Here is a 20,546-nt window from a genome sequence, read left to right as displayed (position 1 = left end):
TACACGACTCTGACGAAGGTGGAAGGTTATCCGCCGAAACATGTAAGGTACGTTTGACAAAAACAAACCGTGTCTGAGAAAAAGAAATTATTTAAGAACACACTTCCTCTCACCTTCAGTCTAAAAGCATCTCAGTTGTACCAAAACCAAGATTTGTAACAAAAAACGATTTCCCACCCTGCTTTCTTTGATGGAAAAATGTGCTTTAATGTCACGTTTTTCTGTGTCTTAGGTAGGGCATGGTGTACAAAGTCGGCAAAATCATTGAGTTTCTTTTGGGTCGTCTCCCTCCTGCAATCAAAAAATCCAATCAGCCTGTTCTTCCTTTCTCCCATGTGTTCCTGCTTCTGCAGCTGCCGCTCCATCAGGTGTGGATTTAATCATTCCTGGGGGGCTGAAGACTGATACTGGACTGAGAAAGAGGGCTGGTGATGGTGACACTCAAATCAAAATCAATCATATTAAAATATGCTGCTAAATGAGATTGCATATATATGCATATATAGTTGGTTGAGTCATCCTATGGGTTTATCCACTCATGCAGAACATGAAGGTGGTTTTGCTTTACTTGAAGCTGTGACAACGTGAGACTTAACACTAGTTCCTCCCTCTGGTGAAAAAACTGCACCTATTTCAGTTCAAAACACAGAAGAGCAACATTTATTGGCATAGAAGTGCTGAACCTCACACAGTCCAAAAGACTCCCATCTTTGGAACCAAACTGTGTCCTACAACAAAAGAGGAATGAGTCAAGAGCTTTTGTTGATGGTAACCATAGTGACCAAAGGACCTGATGAAGCACTGCAGTAAAATAGTTATGAGGAGGAGTATGACAGTGAGAGCTGTGGTTTGATGAAGTCCAGCTACACAGAGATGACAGACACTGACAGCAGGTGATTGGCTGAGAGAATCCATGTAAAGCTCAACTTCCTGTCAACTGTCTGTTTGAGGGAATGAGCTGCTTCAGGAAGATGAGGGTGTCACCATTTTGTTAGATCTGAGCATCAAGCTGAAACATGTTATTTATTATAGCCTCATTTCATCCCCGAGTATGTGTTAGAAAAGGATTTGTTCAACACGTTCAAACAAAGAGGCGCTTCAAATTCCCTACAGGAGGTTTTTTTCTTCTTCTTTTTTTTTTTTTTACAAACAGGCAAAACCTGCTGAAATTCAGGTAAGGGCTCTGTGAGACCTCATGCAACCCAAAGTTTAGACTAAACCACAGGGGCCATGTTTTCTTACTTCCAGGCCAAAGATCCGTCCTGTACCTTGGAAGGAGAAATAATTAGTTTAGTATTAGGAGAAAAAAGGACTAAAAACCCTGTTAAAAACAAACTAAAGGCGACAGATCCAGCCCGACTACCAAACCAAACTACCAAGCCACAAAGTAAACCCTTTCCAGCCCCCTTTCCAAAAAAGGGCCAACAGTATAGGAATAAAAAAGTTAAAAGGAAAAAATTCATATGATAACAACATACCAGCACCAAGTTTCCATCACACACTGCCCCTGTTGGCCATCATACCAACCGGCTGATCAGATCTGCTTCACCTGGGCCAGGTAGGAAACAGGAGGTGGCAAGGAGGAGAACACCGCCCTCCTCTGTTGTTGATGTGCAAACAGTTAACAGTTTACCATATAGATAGATGTCTGTGGAACCAGAAGCAAACCTTTCAAAAACAAAACATAAAACAGTGTAAACTGAAAAAGGAAATCTCTAAATCACAAAAGCAAAGGGTGGCAAAAGAGTTTACAATGTGAGAACTTAAAATCACCGAATGAATATGAAAGATTATTGAAGAAAAGCTGCTGAGATTTGTTAACAAACATTACTTGACGAAAAACAGGTTACTAACACACAAGAAAACTAGAACTAAGTGAAAAAAACCAACAGGATAGGAGTAACAAAACCTCATCCTCAGATAACCACATTACAAAAAGCAGGTTTGAGCTCAATGCTCTTTTCCCCAATCTTTTTCAGGTCTCAAACCGGTTTAATGCCAGGACTGGTCCGAATGGGGACAAAGTTGGTGTTTAATATATTTTTTAACTTCCGGTTAAAAAAAAAAAATGTTATTATTTCAAAAAAGATTTGTTTTTATAAAATCTGAAAACATTAGTATTTTTTTTTTGCAGATGACACAGATTCAATGACACAAAACAGTTGATTTTTAGAAATTGTTTCTGATTTGTTAAAATTCAATAAAAGCGATTTTTTATCACATGAACATTTTCTGTTCTAGTTTTTTAGCTGCCTGCCTAATTCATTCCTAATCTCCCTTTTACAAGTTTCCTCAGAAACATCTTCAGAAGATTGGAAACTTTATTTGATTGAATCTTCATTCTCTGTAAAATATTTGCGGCTAGTTTAAACTTAAACTTTGTGATGAAGATGAAGACGTCAATGTGGAAGCTTATTACCAAATGCCAACTTTAGTTGCTTCCAACTTTTAAGTTGTGATGGATAAATAACGCAAAATAAAATGACACAACCATCGTAAAACTGGTATTTTATAGATATAATGATAAATGTGAATCCACCGTGTCTTTATTATCTGCCAATGTAAAACATTTGAGAATCAGTCGCCGTGTATCAGGCAGATCGGGGCAGATTCTGGTCTGTCTCAATAAATCTGTATTTTGAGGAAAACATCTGGTTTTGTCTGTAAATAGCAGGTTTTTTTTCTTTATTTGGTTTCCTCACTGGCTCTTTTCTCCTTAAAGACACTTTCCAAATACGTTTTTGAATGTTTTTCATTAGTTTTATGGGCTACTAACTTAGTGGTCTGAGCAGCTGATTAAAGTCACATCACACGTCAAGACAGATGGATGTGGTGAATAGAATCCGGGAGTTTTCCGAAATATAACTTTATCAGAAAATAAACAAAATGGATATAATCAAAGTTAGTGTCTGTATTTCTTTGTCTCTGCGGCCCGGTACCAAGTGGCCCACGTGCCGGTCCAGTTCCGCGGCCCGAGGAACCACTGCTCTAATAAACCTTTGTGTTGTAAGCAGCAGGCTGGATGGATCAAAGATAGCAGACAGCAGTTTGGTGGATGATAATTTATTGAGATCTTGGAGCCGGGCAGACAGGCAGAATCAAACAACGGTTTCTGCAACCAAACCGTCCAAATGGCTGAGATGGAGTCAGTAAAGGGACAATCTGGCAAAAAGGGGCTGGAGGAACTGGGCTTTATGCTGTTGTCCTGATGAGGGAAGTGGCTCCGGCTGAGAAGGGGGTGGAGCAAGAAATACACACAGGAACAGAGGCAGGGATCCCAACACTTTCTATATTATACAACATCCATCCATCCATTTTCTGAGGCCGCTGAATCCCTCTCAGGGTCACGGGGTGGCTGGAGTCTGTCCTGGCTACACCCTGGACAGGTCACAGGCCTGTCACAATTACACATCCATACACGATCATAATCCCACCCAAGTACAATTTAGAGTAATCAATAAAGCATGTTTTTGGACTGTTGAAGGAAGCTGAGTTTGGAATTCCATTGTAAGGCGAAAATGCCAAACACTGCTCCACCGTGCAGCCTATTTTTAATCAAATATATAAATGAATAAATACATAAAATGTCAAAATCAAACATCTTCATCACAAGAAGACGATGATTTTCTCTGTATCTCACTTTAGACACAAAAGACTCATAAATGGTAATTGTTAAACACACACTCACACACATGCATGCATACCTACAGTATGTGCATTAACACATCTAAAATGATTGTGCATGTGAAGTGATAACAAAGGAATTCTGAAACATCTGCTCCTCTCAGTTGAAGTCACAAAAAAAATATCAAACCCAAAGTTTCAATCTTCACACATGAAAAGGTTCAAACTAATGATTAATGTAACTCGAGCTGATCGCCACATGAGATCTGAAGGGTAAAACTGCAAGAAACCCAAGCAAGTGATGCGTATCTCACCTCAGAGCTCAGCGCTGTTACTGTTGGAGTAATGTTATGTCCTGTGCGGATCCGAGTTCAGCTGACAGGAACTATCATTAACAGAAGAAGAAAATATTTGGAAACTTGAGCGGCAGATAAAGCAATTGCACAGAAGAAGAGAAGAGGGCGTCGGCTTATTTTCACTAAACTGTTCACATTAAAAGCGAGATCTCTGCTGGAAGACAAATAAGTACAAGACCAACGTGAGGAGGCCCGACCATGTTCCTGCTCCATCACGGCCAAAACAACCAGAACTCTGTCGTGAGTCCAAGCTGAACCTGGATGTGTTTTCTGTTCAACACTGATTATCATAACAAGATTTTTCAGAGCGGCTGGAATGTGATGCAGAAACATTCACACTGGGCACATTAATACACTCCTCCCACCTCGCTGTGCGAACCCACAGAAGTTGAAAGAAAATGCTGAGACTCAGCAGATCAATGAAGAGAAGGAGAAGAGGGAGGTGTACCTGCTGGAGGAAGCTACTGGTGAGGAAACGTCAGCCAGGATTACCTCTTCAGACCTCTACCAGTCTGTGGTAGACCTGTCTCTGCCTGCTCTTAGTATCATCTGTTGAAAGTAATTGATCATGGAACAGAAAATGAAAGACATACAAGAAGATGCAAAGAACTCTGTCTCATTGCCTTTTGCTCGTGCCAGATCTATCATATTGGAGGATATGATCAGGCTTGGGAGACGATTGAAGGATCTGGGAGAGCAGGAAAAAGGAGGAGGAAGATTCTTTGAAAAAGATTAACTGGAGTTTGAGTATTGGGTTATTTTACTTTTCTGGCCCTTCATAAGCAGAAAAAGGTTAAAGATCACCATAGTGTTACTGGTTAGGATCATTGATAAGGTGATCTAACCTCTGTGTTGTTCTGCAGGTTAATCAAACTAATGATTGATCGTTTGGAGGGGGATCAGTACCAGTGAGCTGATTCACAACAAACAATAACAGCTAATAGAAGTTAGAAAAGAGCCTTTACTTCCTTTTTTTTGGGGACACATGCTCAGACTTCACGCTCGCCTTTTGGTATGGAAGCGAGATCAGCTGCTGCCTGCAGGTTTCTCTCATGGTAAAAACCTGCAGCTGTTTGTCCGCGTGTCTCTGCAGATGTGGGGTTTTCCAAGGACATTGAAGGGATGATTTGGGATCCTCCTGAGATTCCCTTTATATTTCTTTCTGCCTGTTTAACATTTTTTGCTTCATTTTTTTTTATACCGATAACATCCCTTTTTGTTCTCACACTTGCTCTAATCTTCTGTCTCGTGATGGTTTTTCCTTAAGTTTCCATTTTTTAGATGGTCTCTTCCCATCTTTTAAGAAAGTCTTTCTGTTTTTCCCCTCAAATCTGACTTCAATTTATACAATTCTTGACACCGTTCCTTTCTTTGCTGCTCTTTTTCTCTACTGTTCCTGGGAGTGGTCTTGAGCAAGTTTCTGGGGTTCCACCCCTCAAGTCGACCACACTTTAAACAGATCAGAAAGAGAGAGGCGCAAAGCCTCCATGTTTAGACTTGGAGCATTTGGAAGTCATTGTTGTGATGCATGCTGGGAACTCCAACCACATGAAGGAAACGACGACGCTGCGTGGCGTGACGAGGCTGAGGGCCAGCCAGCGGTCACCTAAAGAAAGTGTGAGTCATGGCACCAGTCACTTCACCCGTGTAACGTCTTCCCTCTTATTTTTTGCAACGAACTGACCTTATATCCTTATTTAGTGTTTCTCCTGAAGTGCTCTCTGAGGAATCCAGAGTAACTTTTATACCTCCTAAAGCAGGGGTCGAACAAGTTTGACACAAAGAGCAGAAATTTTTAACTGTGAGAGTCAAAGAGCCACAACACGCACTGACCTTCCAAGACATGCACACAAACAGCAATTAAAGCCATATTATTTCCCATAACACACTCCTCTCCCTACAACACAACAGCAAGTACTGTACTTTTGTTTATTTCAAGGAAAGTGTCCACCCTCAATACACACATCAAATGTGGCTTAGCCAGAGTTAACAGAATGACTACCCTGGAGGTCAGATGCCCCCTCCACACACACAGGAATTCATTTTATTTACTATTTGTTTTTAATACCCTCTGATGGATTTGAATGTGGTTTAAGAGGCAGAAAAAACTAAATATGAAAGGAGGCAAAGAGCCACATTACGGTATTTTCACGACCATAAGGCGCACTGGATTATAGGGTGCAGTTTCAGTCATGCGGGCTGTTTCTGCATTTAACACATACAAAAGGTGCACTTGGTTTTAAGGCGCGGGCACGTTAAAACATACCGGTAAAACATGCATGCTAGTGTGTGTTTTTAAAAGGCAGCAGGAGCAAAACTGAGTTGGTTGTGATTTATTTTTTATTTTTTCAGTCATCAATCAGCATCCAAAAATCAATCAAAGTCCTCATCTTCTGTATCTGAAATGAACAGCTGGGCTGAATGATGCTGGCTTTTGTGAAAGCTGGAAGAACAGTGCAAGCAGACACATTAGCCAAAGCATCTACAATCCATTCACAAAGTGTGGTGTAACTCGCTGCCTCCCAGTCTTAATAAAAGACTAAGACTTAGTAAAGGGAGTGGAAGATAGAAAGCTTTTCATTGTAATCCGCTGGAAGTTGCTGCACCACCTTAGTCCTTGACCCCGATGGATAGATGGAACAGTTTCAAAAAACAAAAGCACCAAGATGGACCTCTTAGAAAAATGTTCAATTTTCATTTCCTCTGCAAGCGTTCCTGCCTTCAGTCGAATGGTGACTATAGGGATGCTTCTCGCAGCTGTTCTCCCATTGTTAAGCCATCACTAGCACCGGTCTTCCAACTCAGGCCACCTGATGCGCCTTTTGGAAACAGGGCGCATCTTCTTGACTTGCCGGAGTTCGTTTTCCAGCTCCTTCCACTTGCGAACCATGGATTCAGTCATCTTGAATTCTCTGGAAGCTGGTCAATTCCCATGTTCTTCCTGTAGCTGATAGCTTGCAGTTTAAACTGTGCTTCATAATCTTGTCTCTTTGCGGATGGCCTTTTTTTAGGGTTTCCAAAACGATGTTGTTCTGCACAATGCACATAGCTGCACTTTTGTACTATTTGGGGGTGTGTCTTCTTTCACGTTGAAACGTCCCCCCTTACCTTTCTTATGCTGTCAAAGTTTTCCCAATTATTTTCTGACCTTCATTTCTTAAAGTAATGATGGCCGCTCATTTTTCTGTACTTAGATGCTTTTTTCTTGCTATAATACAAATTCTAACAGTCTATTCATTAGGCCTATCAGCTATGTATCCACCTGACTTCTGCACAACACAACTGATTATAAACTTACTGGTGGTGTGTGTGTAAAATTTTGTGAAGATCGCTCGAACAAAAGTTTTGTTTCTTGTACTGTGGAAAAATTTGAAAATCGCCATATTTCGCACTTTGCAATAAAATGGCAGCCAAGCCATACATATGTCCTGTGGCCATCCCATAATAGTTTTAAAAACTTCCTTTGGATATACCTGACACCTGTGCGTGTGTTTCTGGTTTAGTATATTTTAAAAATGTTTTTTTTTTAGCCCCAAAAGAGATTTTGGCCCCATTTTGACAGTTTCTCCTGCTGTGATGTCACCCCTTTTTTGGGTTGTTCACTGTGCCCAAAATTAATTATCACTGGGTGTGTGCAAATTTTGGTAAGTATTTGAGTTTGTGGCGAGAATGATATCTTCGACGCAATAAGAAAGAAGAATTGCGAAAAAATCTGGTCCTTGCAGTCCAGGACATAAAAATAAAACAGACAAAAGAATCCAGCTGGATTAAAAGCTAAGGAAGCAAACTATACTTTAAATTTATTTTCCTGAAATGAGTATTGATGAGGCCACACTGAAGTCATCCCTGATTCTGTGTTGGGTCCAGGCTGAGACTGTGTACACTTCCATGGGCAAACCAAACGCTGCACTGGGGTCCAACAGAATCAAAACAGAGACTGACTTAGACTGAAAACACAAACATCAGGAACATCTGAGTTACTTTCTATAAAGATTGTCAACTGTTACTGGAAACATTTGGATTGTAGAAATGTGCTTTTCTCTTATGAAAGTAGTTGGGGAGGCACTGTTTTGCCATAAATCTTTTCTTGCAGTTATTTTTGGAGTAAAAATATAGAAATGAATCTTGGAAGTTATGAAATCAGGATTTCAGTTTTGTAATTCCTTGGCTGTGAGTCAGCTAGAGAAGAAAAGCTTTTAATGTGCCTCTTTTTAAACTTTAAAGCTCCAAACCTCCAAATTGAAACAGAAAAAATTATCATCAACACTTCCAGGTATGAATGCTTGATATTAGAGTATGTTCATGAATGCTTGATATTAGAGAATGTTCAATGAATTTTGATGCTTTATTTTCATTTGAAGGGACTTTTTATTAAATGCATCTGGAATCTGTTCACATTCATGGAAAATGTTGAATAAGATGTGGTTTAACTGCTGTTATAAAGTGTTTGTCGCAAATGTGTCCATGTGGCTGCCTGTAGAGGGCGTCTCTAGGCTTAAGTCCGGCCTTCTTGTGTGGCTGTGGTGTGAAATCTGCAAAATCTCGGAGTGATTGAACCGTGTGAGAAATAAGAGGATGCAGATCCGTCTAAGGATGTTTCGCTTTAGGAGAATTTAAGGTGGGAATCAAACCCTGGACCTAAATCTACTGCCTGCTTGGAGCAGGAATGCTGTGCGGCACGATTTGGTTTGTGAGGCATAATCAAATCAAAATGTGTCTGCATACTTTCCCATGGGGAAGGAGGAGAAGAGGAGGAGGGCCTTCCAATTAAACAGTGACTCTGCTAGAGAATGAGAGATAAACAGACAGATAATAATCAGGAGTGAACAGAGTTTCAAACAAAAGCATGGACCAGGACAGGGAGAGAAATGTCGGCGACCGCTGGTTTTCCATGTTATTTTTGGAGCTGAAACCTGTTTTTATGTAACCATGCACAAAGTAGCAGCTAACGAGCTAAAATACCAAAATTTACTTGAAATGAGAGATCAAACAAACGATGGGGAGAGCTTCTTCTGAACCCACATCTGTGGCTCATTACGCCAACAACGCCTTTTAATGCCACCACTCATTACCGGCCAGAACACAAATGCACAACGACGACACTTGTGTGTAACAAGAGCCGAGTCAGAACTGTGTTTATATTTACTTTACTTGATGTTGAATGTTTCGGGGTCAGAGGTGAACAATTATGGAGCTCTCATTTAACATGAAGCAGACTAATTGAGTGAAGGTTCAAGTAGTGTGTTTTCATACAAATGCAAACATGAAGCTTTAAATCTGCGTTTCGCTGTCAGGGCTGTAATTAGTCAAAGTTTAACGGCAGGCTTTAGGATCTGCCAATCAGAGCTCTGTGTGGGAGTCTGTTCTGGTTTAAGGACCTTTGTTAGTAGACTCGCCATGCTTGTTGAAACCCATCTTCTTCACGAGGACCACAGACACAACGGTCTTCATTTCCACTGTCCATGTCATCCCATGCCTACCTTCCTCATTTCATTAGCCATAAATAGAACTGAATCCATAAACTTTATACCATTTCTCTAAAAGTTTAAATGTTGATTTAATGCAATCTTTTAGTTATTGCATTGGTTTTATTATGTATAATGGGACACGAAAGTCAGTTACTGATTGTGCAAGTTGTCCCACTCAGATACACGAGAGAATTAGGTGAGAGAGAGAATGTAAATAAATAATCTTGGAAATTACATTTAAATTTTAAAGCATGTTTGAATAATAGAACAGAAAATAAGTGTTTGTCTAATGACAAAAATTAATATCAAAACTTTCTCATATAATCCTGGTAGAAAAGGATAGAGGTCAAACGTTTTGTAGGGGTTATTAGAAAGTTTCCTCTGTAGCCGCTATTTTGGTCCATTGCTCCATGCAGGTCTCCTCTAGAGCTGTGATGTTTGGACTTTCAACTCCCTCCACAGATTCTCTGTCGGAATGAGGTCCAGAGACCGGCTTTTTGGGTTTCTCAGGGGTTAAACATTTTTGCTGATCTGTTCGTTTTTGTAATAATTGGCAGAAGATGTTTTCTCTGAGCTGAAGATCTGGATGTGGATGGACTTTATGGAAACTGGATAATAGCTAAACTCCAGGATGCCAAACAGAGACTAATCATTTTGAATTTGTGGTCCTCAACATCAAAAGACGTGGTTTCTTCCTCACATGGGTCTTTAATTAAGATGTATAGTTTATCTTCATTTCAGATGTGGACGGCAACATTTAATTTATAAACCACAGAAGAGCTGCTTTTTCTGAGCATATGTAGGCTTAATGATTCTGAGAATTCATATCAAACCCTTCTAGAGCTCTCTTTCTTTTGCTACTATGCAGCCTAGACACAGTCCTGTTGCTGCATTCTGGGATGTATAGAAGAACATCTCTTCCTGTAATACAGATGAGTAAAAACAGTGATACAGATCTTACCTTATGGAGGATAAATTTCATGTCCAAATTAGCACTAGAATGTATCTAAAGACCCCAGAGTGCAGCCTTCGCAGCAGCATGGCTTTATCTTAGAAGAGTCCAGCTGATAAACTGACTTGCAGTACTGATATTTCTTCTGTGGGTGAATTTTAAAAGTTTCATTAAAGGACAAATATTCAAAGCTGACCAGACCAAAGTCTTTGGAATTCTTGTTTTATTATCAGGGTGATGATAATAGCACCACCATAGCGATCGGAATATCAAAAACATTATTTCTAAAGAGAAAGCAACCCATGAAGCTGTGTTGGGGGGAAAAAAATCTGGATTTTTATGTTTGAAATATTAAAATAACGACAATCAAGTTGGACTGGCCAATGAAGATATCAGTGGGGACTGGGGAATAAGACACTCTATGATCGTTGCATATTTCATGGTAGAGGCAGGTGTTCCTAACACTTGTGACTCCACCTTACCTTACGTAAAGACTTACGTAAGAGGGAAGAGATGCACATGTTTCTGTAATGATCCATCTATCTATTTTCTTAATCTGCTTTATCCCTATTATGGTCATGGGACTGCCAGAGCTTAACCTGGCTACTGTTTGGCGTGGACAGGTCGCCAGCCTGTCGCAGGGCGTTTTACGTAATCATATTTATGTAAACCATGCAAGGTTTTGAAATGTAATATTCTCCTGCTTTAACTAGACAGCATCTGTCATGCAAATCAGGTGGATGACTATCTGATCTTCTCTCATGTGCTGCAAGATGATGCTCATCCCAAAGAGCAAACAAAAACATGACGCATGTTTACTGAGACATTTAACCGGATCTGTCTGATAAATAATATGAAGTCGGAGAAAATAGTCTTGCACAAACCAGATCTAACCAGAAACATTCAAAATCTGACATTGCAGAAACTCAGTTTAGCTATATCGGTAAAATTACAGCACATGACCCTTGGTATTTCAAAAATATTTATTAAAAAACATGTTAACAGAAATAATAACTTGGAATAACATGCATTCCGACATTCCAATCTTATCAGGCGTTAGCATGATATTGTTCTCTGTTCTGAATAATGTAATGATGATATTTTCAGTATTAGGCTAATGACATGTCTATCCAGGCTATTTTAACATAAAAAACCCTAATCACATCAGCAATGAGCGCAGTAGAGGCAAAGTATTTAATGCATTTTCCAGCAGTTTTATTCAATCCAGTGACAGAAATGATCAATATCTCTTGAAATCTGTATTCTTTCTTCCAAACTCTGCATAAAACCTGGATGTGATAGTGAAATAAGCGACTCGTCGCATTTCGGGCAGACACTCGGCAGAATTGCAGGTTACTCCCCTAGGGCGGGTCTGTTAATTAACCCACCTGCTTAGCGTCCTATTTAAGTCAGGTGTACAATTGTTCATTCTCTCTTACCTTCAGCGCTCATTCTTTGCCGGTCTCCGAGCCCGCGGGTCTCCTTCTCTTTCGGCGTCTTGCCATGTTCCCCCGTCCTTGGGAAGGATGATCCCCATCTTTCTGATGTGGGGTTTTGGTTTCGCCGCGTCTGCTCTCCTTAATTTCTCCTCCGCTCCGCGGGCGGCTGCCGATCCGCGGGCGGCTGACGGCGCACAGCGCGTTCGTTTCGCCGCGGTCGCGTGCATCTGCAGGGGGTGTGCTTTCCGCAATGTTCGGGATGTCCGTGCCCCCCGATCAGGAGTAGTCGGGTCTTCTCGTCTGCCGTGGTCACCCCAATTATCCACGGTGAGCGTCGTGCGGTACTTTTCCCATGTAGTTTTCTATGGCTGCGTCTCACTTCCTGTTTACTTCGGTGACGTCACGCCCCTAAGGACCCTGGGAATTGTAGTTTTTTCCGGGTCCTTTATGATGCACTTCTGATTTTTTTTCTGCTGCGTAGTTCTGCGTCGTCCGGTTGTTTTATTTTATTTTTTTTCAGGGGTTGTGGGGTCCTTTCTGTGGTTGTGAAGGCTGGCAGTCCTCGTTTGGACAGGTTTCTCATGCTGGCTGAATTTATCGTGGCTTTTAGCATTTATTTTCTATTGCTGTTTTGTTCTTTGGGAGCTGTGTGTAAATCTTGATTGTCTTTAATTTGATGCTGGCTTTATTATTATGGCGGTTCTTCTGTTTGTTTTCTTCGTTGTTGTAGCTGCTGGTTAGTTGGAATGTGAATCAGTGTCTCTTGGACCCGTCTCTGCGCTATGGACATTTTCCCTTATGATTGGTCTCTCTTATGCAGCATCTATGGCTCATTTTCTTCACTCAGCGATCCTCATTCATTGCCCCGCACGTTCTGCTCCGCCTGTTTTTTTTTCCCTGCTCTGTGTACCCCAGTGGGTCCTGCCCTGTCCTCAGGGACTTGCGTCGGCCGCATTAGTGAGTGTGTCGGTCTCGTCGCGGCCTTGTTTTCTCGGCTGGGGGTAGTTCGATCCTGGGCCGCGTGTTCCTGTTCTGGATTTTCGTGTTTTGCGTTTGATCTTTCCCTCTCTATGCCTGGAGTGGTTTTGTGATGAATGTTGTGTCTTCAGGCTTCCTCCGCTTGTTCTCCTGTGTCTGCGCCTTCTGGTTTGGGGGAAAAGGATTTAAGAAGAGTGGTTTGTGTTTGACCGGCCGCCAGAATCTACAGCTCTGATGGTTCTTAAGGGGTCGTCCGGTTATTTCATCCTTGGAGATTATATTAAGGCTGTTTCAATATTGAATGATAGTATTGTGTCATCGGTTGACTTGGTTAATTAACACTTTGAGCAACTTCTACCCTGACCATAGGAAATATATCACTTGCGCTCTCAAGCTTAGTTCAAGAGTTAAATCTTGTGTCCACAAGTCAGTCTTCGATCTGACTTTTCTAAGCAGATGGCACTCTGCTAGATGCATCCCCATTTGGAGGCTTTTTATACTCCGCCTCTGAATGCTTAAGGTTCAGTCTAGCAAAAATAATATCAAAACCATGATCCCTCATGGCTCTCAAGTTCTCTCTTGCAGTATCCAGTCGCCCTTGGCTAAATAAAAAATTTGAGAACCATTAATATCATATACAAGGCATCAAATCCAGCCGAGCTGTAATCCTCTGCTACGTGGGATGTTGACCTTCCTCATCTACAAATCTCCTTGGCTACTCTTCCCATCTACTACTCCTACTCCTCGATGGCCTCCTGAAGGTGCGTCCCTCTGAAACTGTCAAAGGTCACTTTTATCATTGGAATATATAAAACAAAAAATTGGTGTTAAGATTCCGTGCAGGTCATATATTTCACTATTATTTCACTGTTGGAATTTGTAATTATGGTGGTTTCTAGGGTGCGATAAATCCACAATGGGTCTTTACCTTAACTATCTACTAAATTTCACTTTCTCAGATTTGTTTTTAAAAGCACTGTTATTTAATTTATCTCAATCATTTTTGAAACTGATCAGTTTCTGGGTTATTTATATATTCTTGTCAAGACTAATACTGCTTTGTTTTTTATCTATGCATCGCATCCTGAGCCTGCGAACCCTCACGCCCCGATCAGCTTCTCCGTTTCCAGGAAATGATGTCACCCATGCTTTCCCTGATCTGGTGCTGCAACGATGACTGCTCAACGTACCTATTGCTGCACTGAAAGTGAAGGGGTGGTGGACCTCCTCTGCGTTCCAAGGACACTTCTGGCTTGAATCAATCTATGTCAGCTGCAGAATGAGTGTGAAATTCTTGGATTATAAATGTTGAAAGAAAATTATTTGTCAGGTGGAAGCCTCAAAATTTAGGTTGCTCTAAGTTGTATCAATTCATTCATTTTAATTGGTATGCCAAATGGGAGAAAACTTTGTGGCCGTTAAGCTCGTTGTGGTATTGTCGTTGGAGTTCGTAATAATGGCAGTTTAAGCCTGCGTTAGTAGCATGCATGATGTGTATATAATGGCGTCGAGCCCGTCATAGTGTGATGGCAGCTTAGAATAATGGATTTTACTAAGCTTGTGTGAATATTATGCCAGATGAAATGTTTATGGCCGTTAACCCCGTCATAGTATGTGATGGAAGCTTCAAATATGTGGTTATTTCATTCATGGCATAGGATGTCATCGGGAGCATTGTATTGGATGTAAGTTTGTGTCATCCTAGGGTCGTCCATTGCGGCTAGAATTATAGTTCCGCCAGCGTTTTGCGGACGTGGGCTTTACGTTCTAAGATCAGGTAGGAGTACTTCTTATGTCGGCTCCCATTTCATTTCTTTCCCTCTCTCTTTGAGGTAGTATGCTCCCCTGGTGAATGGGAGCGGCCCAACGGTCAATGGTGCCGGGGTAAACACATAGCAGATACACTAGATAGCATGTTCCCTTCGTAGAGTGGTTCTCGAACGGGAGCGGCCCAACGGTCAATGGTGCCGGGGTAAACACATAGCAGATACAATAGATAGCATGTTCCCTTCGTAGAGTGGTTCTCGAAGGGAGCGGCCAAACGGTCAATGGTGCCGGGTAAACACATAGCAGGTACACTAGATAGCATGTTCCCTTCGTAGAGTGGTTCTCGAACGGGAGCGGCCAAACGGTCAATGGTGCCGGGTAAACACATAGCAGATACACTAGATAGCATGTTCCCTTCGTAGAGTGGTTCTCGAAGGGAGCGACCCAAACGGTCAATGGTGCCGGGTAAACACATAGCAGATACACTAGATAGCATGTTCCCTTCGTAGAGTGGTTCTCGAAGGGATCGGCCAACCGGTCAATGGTGCCGGGTAAACACATAGCAGATACACTAGATAGCATGTTCCCTTCGTAGAGTGGTTCTCGAAGGAAGCGGCCCAACGGTCAATGGTACCGGGTAAGCACATAGCAGTCATACTGGAAAATGAAATGAAGTGAAGTGAAAATGGAATGCAGCCGAAAACACACCTCATCTTATTTACACACTGATTATACATTCACATTTTCTCTTCTGGATGATCTTGGCGTTGGGGGTTTTTGTTACCCTAAAGCGTAAGGAAAATAATTATCTTAAGAGAAGTCCTCCCTCAAGTAGAAGCCGCGAATGATGAGTATAAAATGCATGGTGTTTAAATTGAATCAGGTTGTGTAATCTTGTTGGCTCCCCTCCAGTCTTCTTTTTCTCTCTCTCTCTTCAGATAGTATGCTCCCCTGGTGAACGGGAGCGGCCCAACGGTCAATGGTGCCGGGTAAACACATAGCAGATACACTAGATAGCATGTTCCCTTCGTAGAGTGGTTCTCGAAGGGAGCGGCCAAACGGTCAATGGTGCCGGGTAAACACATAGCAGATACACTAGATAGCATGTTCCCTTCGTAGAGTGGTTCTCGAAGGGAGCGGCCAAACGGTCAATGGTGCCGGGTAAACACATAGCAGATACACTAGATAGAATGTTCCCTTCGTAGAGTGGTTCTCGAAGGGAGCGGCCAAAACGGTCAATGGTGCCGGGTAAACACATAGCAGATACACTAGATAGCATGTTCCCTTCGTAGAGTGGTTCTCGAAGGGAGCGGCCAAACGGTCAATGGTGCCGGGTAAACACATAGCAGATACACTAGATAGCATGTTCCCTTCGTAGAGTGGTTCTCGAAGGGAGCAGCCAAACGGTCAATGGTGCCGGGTAAACACATAGCAGATACACTAGATAGTATGTTCCCTTCGTAGAGTGGTTCTCGAAGGGAGCGGCCAAACGGTTAATGGTGCCGGGTAAACACATAGCAGATACACTAGATAGCATGTTCCCTTCGTAGAGTGGTTCTCGAAGGGAGCGGCCAAACGGTCAATGGTGCCGGGTAAACACATAGCAGTCATACTGGAAAATGAAATGAAATGAAATGAAATGAAGTGAAAATGGAATGCTGCCGAAAACACACCTCATCTTATTTACACACTGATTATACATTATACATTTACATTTTCTTCTTCTTCTGGATAATCTTGGTGTTGGGGGTTGTTACCCGAAAGTGTATGGAAAAATAATTGTCTCAAGGAATTGAACGGAGCCTTATGCCAAAACGAAGTTGTGAATCAAATTGTGAATGTCATCCTAAAGATGTTGTGAAATAAATGTTCTTCTGCAAGAGTTGTCTGACTGAAATAAGCGACTCGTCGCATTTCGGGCAGACACTCGGCAGAATTGCAGGTTACTCCCCTAGGGCGGGTCTGTTAATTAACCCACCTGCTTAGCGTCCTATTTAAGTCAGGTGTACAATTGTTCATTCTCTCTTACCTTCAGCGCTCATTCTTTGCCCCTCCCTCCTCCCCGGCTTCCACCTGTGGGCTCCGTTACGGGGGTTGTTACCCGAAAGTGTATGGAAAAATAATTGTCTCAAGGAATTGAACGGAGCCTTATGCCAAAACGAAGTTGTGAATCAAATTGTGAATGTCATCCTAAAGATGTTGTGAAATAAATGTTCTTCTGCAAGAGTTGTCTGACTGAAATAGTAATGACCTTAAGTATGCTCAAAGAATGATGAAAAAACTTGTTGTTTTACCTTTTGTTATCCGTGCGTCCCATCTGTCCATCCGTCCGTCCGTCCGTCCATCCATCCATCCATCTTCAGAGCCCGCTGAATCCTTTTTGGGGTCACGAGATTTGCTGGAGCCAACCTAGCTATTGTTTGGTGAAGGTGGGATACGCACTGAACAGGTCACCAGTCTGTTGCAAACCCACACACACTCACACACATGCACACCTAGAAGCAATTCAGAGGCACCAATGAACCTATGAAGTACAGTATGTTCTTGGACTGTAGGAGGAAACCGGAGTTCCCGGAGAAAACCCGCGCATGCATAAGGAGAACACGCAAACGCTACACAGAAAGAACCCAACCGGTATTTAAACCAACCCCTTGTTGCAGCAAGGCAAGAACATTAACCATCATGCCAACGTGCAGCCTAACTTTGGTTATCTTAATGAAAATAATAATGTTTTTAAATGACCGTAACTACTTTTATATGGAGGTTTTGGTTCTGTGAAGGATGTAGTGATGGATGTGGTGGTTTCATACAGGCTGTGGTTATGTACAAAATGTGCTTCTATGAAAGTTGTGACTCGACAAAGGCTTTAGTTTATCGTGGTATTGGTTTTATAAAAGTAGTAGTGCTACAGATCAGTGTTTTTCAACCTTTTCTGAACCAAGTTTCACTTTTTTGTTGACAAAAATCACAAGGCATATCAGCAACCATAAATGGAAAAAAGGGAAACTCTGTATTCTGTATGTACCAGTCCCTCCAGGATCTCACAGACATTTTGTGTACTAGTTGAAATAGTTTTACTAACAGTTTTTTTGTCCAAATCACAAGTATAACTCTAACAAAATGGTCTATTTATTTTTAGTACAAATACAACTATTTCCCTTTAGTCTTAGTTAAATGTGTCTGTTTGCAAAAATTCAGTCTTTTTAAATTTTGCTATTTATATTTATAACTTCAACTTTTTGAAAAGTTCCTAAAGATTATTTTTAAACTGTTAAAACAGACTTTTCAATACTTGTTGTGCTTCTTGGCATTTAACAGTAGTGTAGAGATGCTGTCATAGTAACCCAATAAATCATGGGAGATATTGTGAAAAAGCTGTGGTGCTGTGTTGCCGACAGACTCACGCTTCCAACTTGATTATTTTATGCACATTTTACACAGTCTTACACTGGATCCCGCTGGAAGCTACAGCACTTAACCGGATCTTTTGTTGTAACTCAGAGACTTTATGAGCCATGTCGACACAAGGAAGTAAGGATGTTAACCGCGTCTGATTGGTTAGATTGATGACATATTTAATTACGGTAAGCCTTCAAGACAAACTCTAATCCTGGACGGCCGGCCTCCTGCTGGTTTTCCAGAAACCCTGCCTGATCTGCTGCTGATTACCAGGATCAGGTACCAGGTACCAGGTGTTTAACCAATAAGGAGCTTAAACAGCAAGCTTGTGCGAAAACATGTTAGAGATCGGCCCTTGAGGCCTGGATACTGACACTCCTGAACTTTTTCCAAAATGAAAGCAATTGGCCAAAGTTTCAGCAAAAGTCATTCTTATCAAAGCATCTTGAATAGAAAATCAAATAAACACAAGAAACATTAATTTAATGATCGTTCACATTCCTAACTACTCAGTGTGTAATCTGGATGTGTTTGGATGAACACAGAGCGGATATCCTGACAATGGTAAATTCTTTTTTTGTGAAGTTTGAAGAGTTCTCCGAAGCACACCTGACCATCTCTCACTTCACACAAGTGTGCCGCGGCACACTGGTTGAAAAACACTGCTGTAAAGGATGTGGTTAAATTAAGGGGGAGAGCTTCTATAAATGCTTTTGTTTGTAAAGAATGTGGTTCTGTCAATGTTGTAACTCTACAGAAGCTGTGGTTCTCTTGGACCTGTGATTTCATACAAGCTTTGGCGCTATAATAGCGTAGGCTATAATAATGTAGGTTGTGAATTTTTAAGATAAGAACAGTAAGTTCTTTGTTCACTGCAAAATATTTTTCGTGAAAAATGTGGATAACAGCTAATTCAATCATCACAGCTGCCTTGCTCTCTTGAAGGTAGCAGGAGTCAAACTTTCATTCAAAAATGCTTCATATTTGTCCTCATGAAGGATGAGGTTCTAGTTTAAGTCCAGATCAGTCTCTTTGGTTGGTCTTGATGAACTTGTGAAGAAACGTTCTGTTTGTAAAAGTTCTCTGACAAATTGCATTCTGAGGGAAATCCAATGCAAATGTGGCCATGCCCTCAGTCCACAGAAACCATATCCGTGTCTCCATTCAGCTTGTTTGAATGCAGCAGATGTAAACTTAGACTCCGCTGCCCGCCATGCAAATCGACAGGTGGGTCCACTTTAAAAGGAGCATGTGGTGAGATGCTGGAGAAATGAAAAGCCCAAATTACAAACAGCAGAACTCTTGAATGCAAAACCTAGAGTGGATGGATGGTGTTTAGAAGCAGCAAGTGAGACTGAGGTGCGTAACAAATAAATCATCATTTCTGCTCATTATGTTTCACAAAGCTAATGTCCGTTGAGAGGCGGCTGAACACCAATGAGCAGACTTCTGCCGCATCATTAATCCATGGCTGTTTGTTGACAGTTTCAAACCACTTTGGGAAAAAGTTTTATGTTGTCCAGCATCGGAACAGATGGTTCAAGGGGAGGAAATGCCTAATTCATGGTTAAACAGAGCTTCAAAGTTTTGACGTAGTCTGAATCATCCAACCAGAGCATCTGAATCTTTCACAGAGGCAAACTTTGCTGTGTTCTATGAGTTTAGTAGACTTTTTTGTACTTGAAGAAAAAAATAATAAATTCAAACTTTGGTTCAGTTTCTGTAGATCCGCCAAAAAACTGCTGGAGATGAATTCAACTGGAACCAATCAGTCATCCGGGTTTGATCCAACTTTCTTCATTGATGGAATAAAAGCTATCCTGGCCATTAATGTGGTGGTGGGCCTGCCTGCCAACATCTACGTTCTTTGGCTCATCGTGGCGGGGAGAGCCGTGGCCTCTGAGGTCTTCGCTCTCAACCTGGCCGTGTCAGAGATCTTCTTCTGCTGCTCGTCCTTCTACACGCTATTTCACTTCTCGCTGCAGATGTCCTTGGTGATTGGCGTGCTGCTGCTTCAGTTTTTCTTGCAGCTCATGCTAATTTCCCGCCCGCTCTTCCAGACCTGCATTTGTCTGGAGCGCTTTCTGGCTGTGGTGCATCCCACCTTGTTCCTCAGGTAATGATGGATGATCTGACTCCATGTTTTCTCATCTTTTCATTCTCAGGGTCAATAGTGTTCTTCCTCAAAGACACTGAACCATGGAGACAAACTTCCAGAAAAGTTAGTTTTTTTTGTAGTACTCTCCACCTGAACTTCATGTGAAAAAAAGTAGACAAAATAATCATCTCTATTTATTCCTGTTTAATAATTTGAAAAGAAAAACTCCAAAGTAATATTTGAGATTAAACACTTTTAGCTTGGTTTTTGTCAAAAAGAAAACAGCATATTTGATCATAAACACTGTTATATAGATAATAGACAACATAATAATAGCTTTGTTATAACTATAAATCATCACAATCATTTTATTAAAAAAAGATTCTAAGATAAATACATAACAAATAACTCAAACTGAAACAACTATGAATGGTTAAGAACTCAAACCTGGATTGATCGTTAAAC

The 20,546-nt window shown here is 41.4% G+C and overlaps 1 protein-coding gene and 1 long non-coding RNA gene across 4 annotated transcripts in view; both read left to right on the top strand.

The window, feature by feature from the left end:
• Positions 1 to 20,546, top strand: part of sugct (succinyl-CoA:glutarate-CoA transferase) — a 101,845-nt gene that overhangs the window by 58,671 nt on the left and 22,628 nt on the right. Inside the window, exon 13 of one of the 3 annotated variants that reach the window (XM_078938275.1) lies at positions 354 to 2,893. The exons of the other annotated variants lie outside the window; for them this stretch is intronic. Within the exon in view, the coding sequence (XP_078794401.1) occupies positions 354 to 380 (27 nt within the window). The 3' untranslated portion in view covers positions 381 to 2,893. Of the gene's footprint in view, positions 1 to 353; positions 2,894 to 20,546 lie in introns of those variants that run through there. 3 annotated transcript variants of the gene reach the window in all.
• On the top strand, positions 6,481 to 16,808 carry LOC144988161 (uncharacterized). Its single transcript, XR_013651990.1, has 2 exons — positions 6,481 to 14,890; positions 15,237 to 16,808. It is a non-coding gene; the product is annotated as an uncharacterized LOC144988161 (long non-coding RNA).

This window comes from Oryzias latipes, chromosome 20 (genome assembly GCF_053564925.1).
Source record: "Oryzias latipes strain Hd-rR chromosome 20, Olatipes_Hd-rR_3.1".
Lineage (NCBI taxonomy): Eukaryota > Metazoa > Chordata > Actinopteri > Beloniformes > Adrianichthyidae > Oryzias > Oryzias latipes.
The sequence above is the reverse complement of the archived record's forward strand: the minus strand, read 5'-3'. Positions and strand labels throughout refer to the sequence as shown.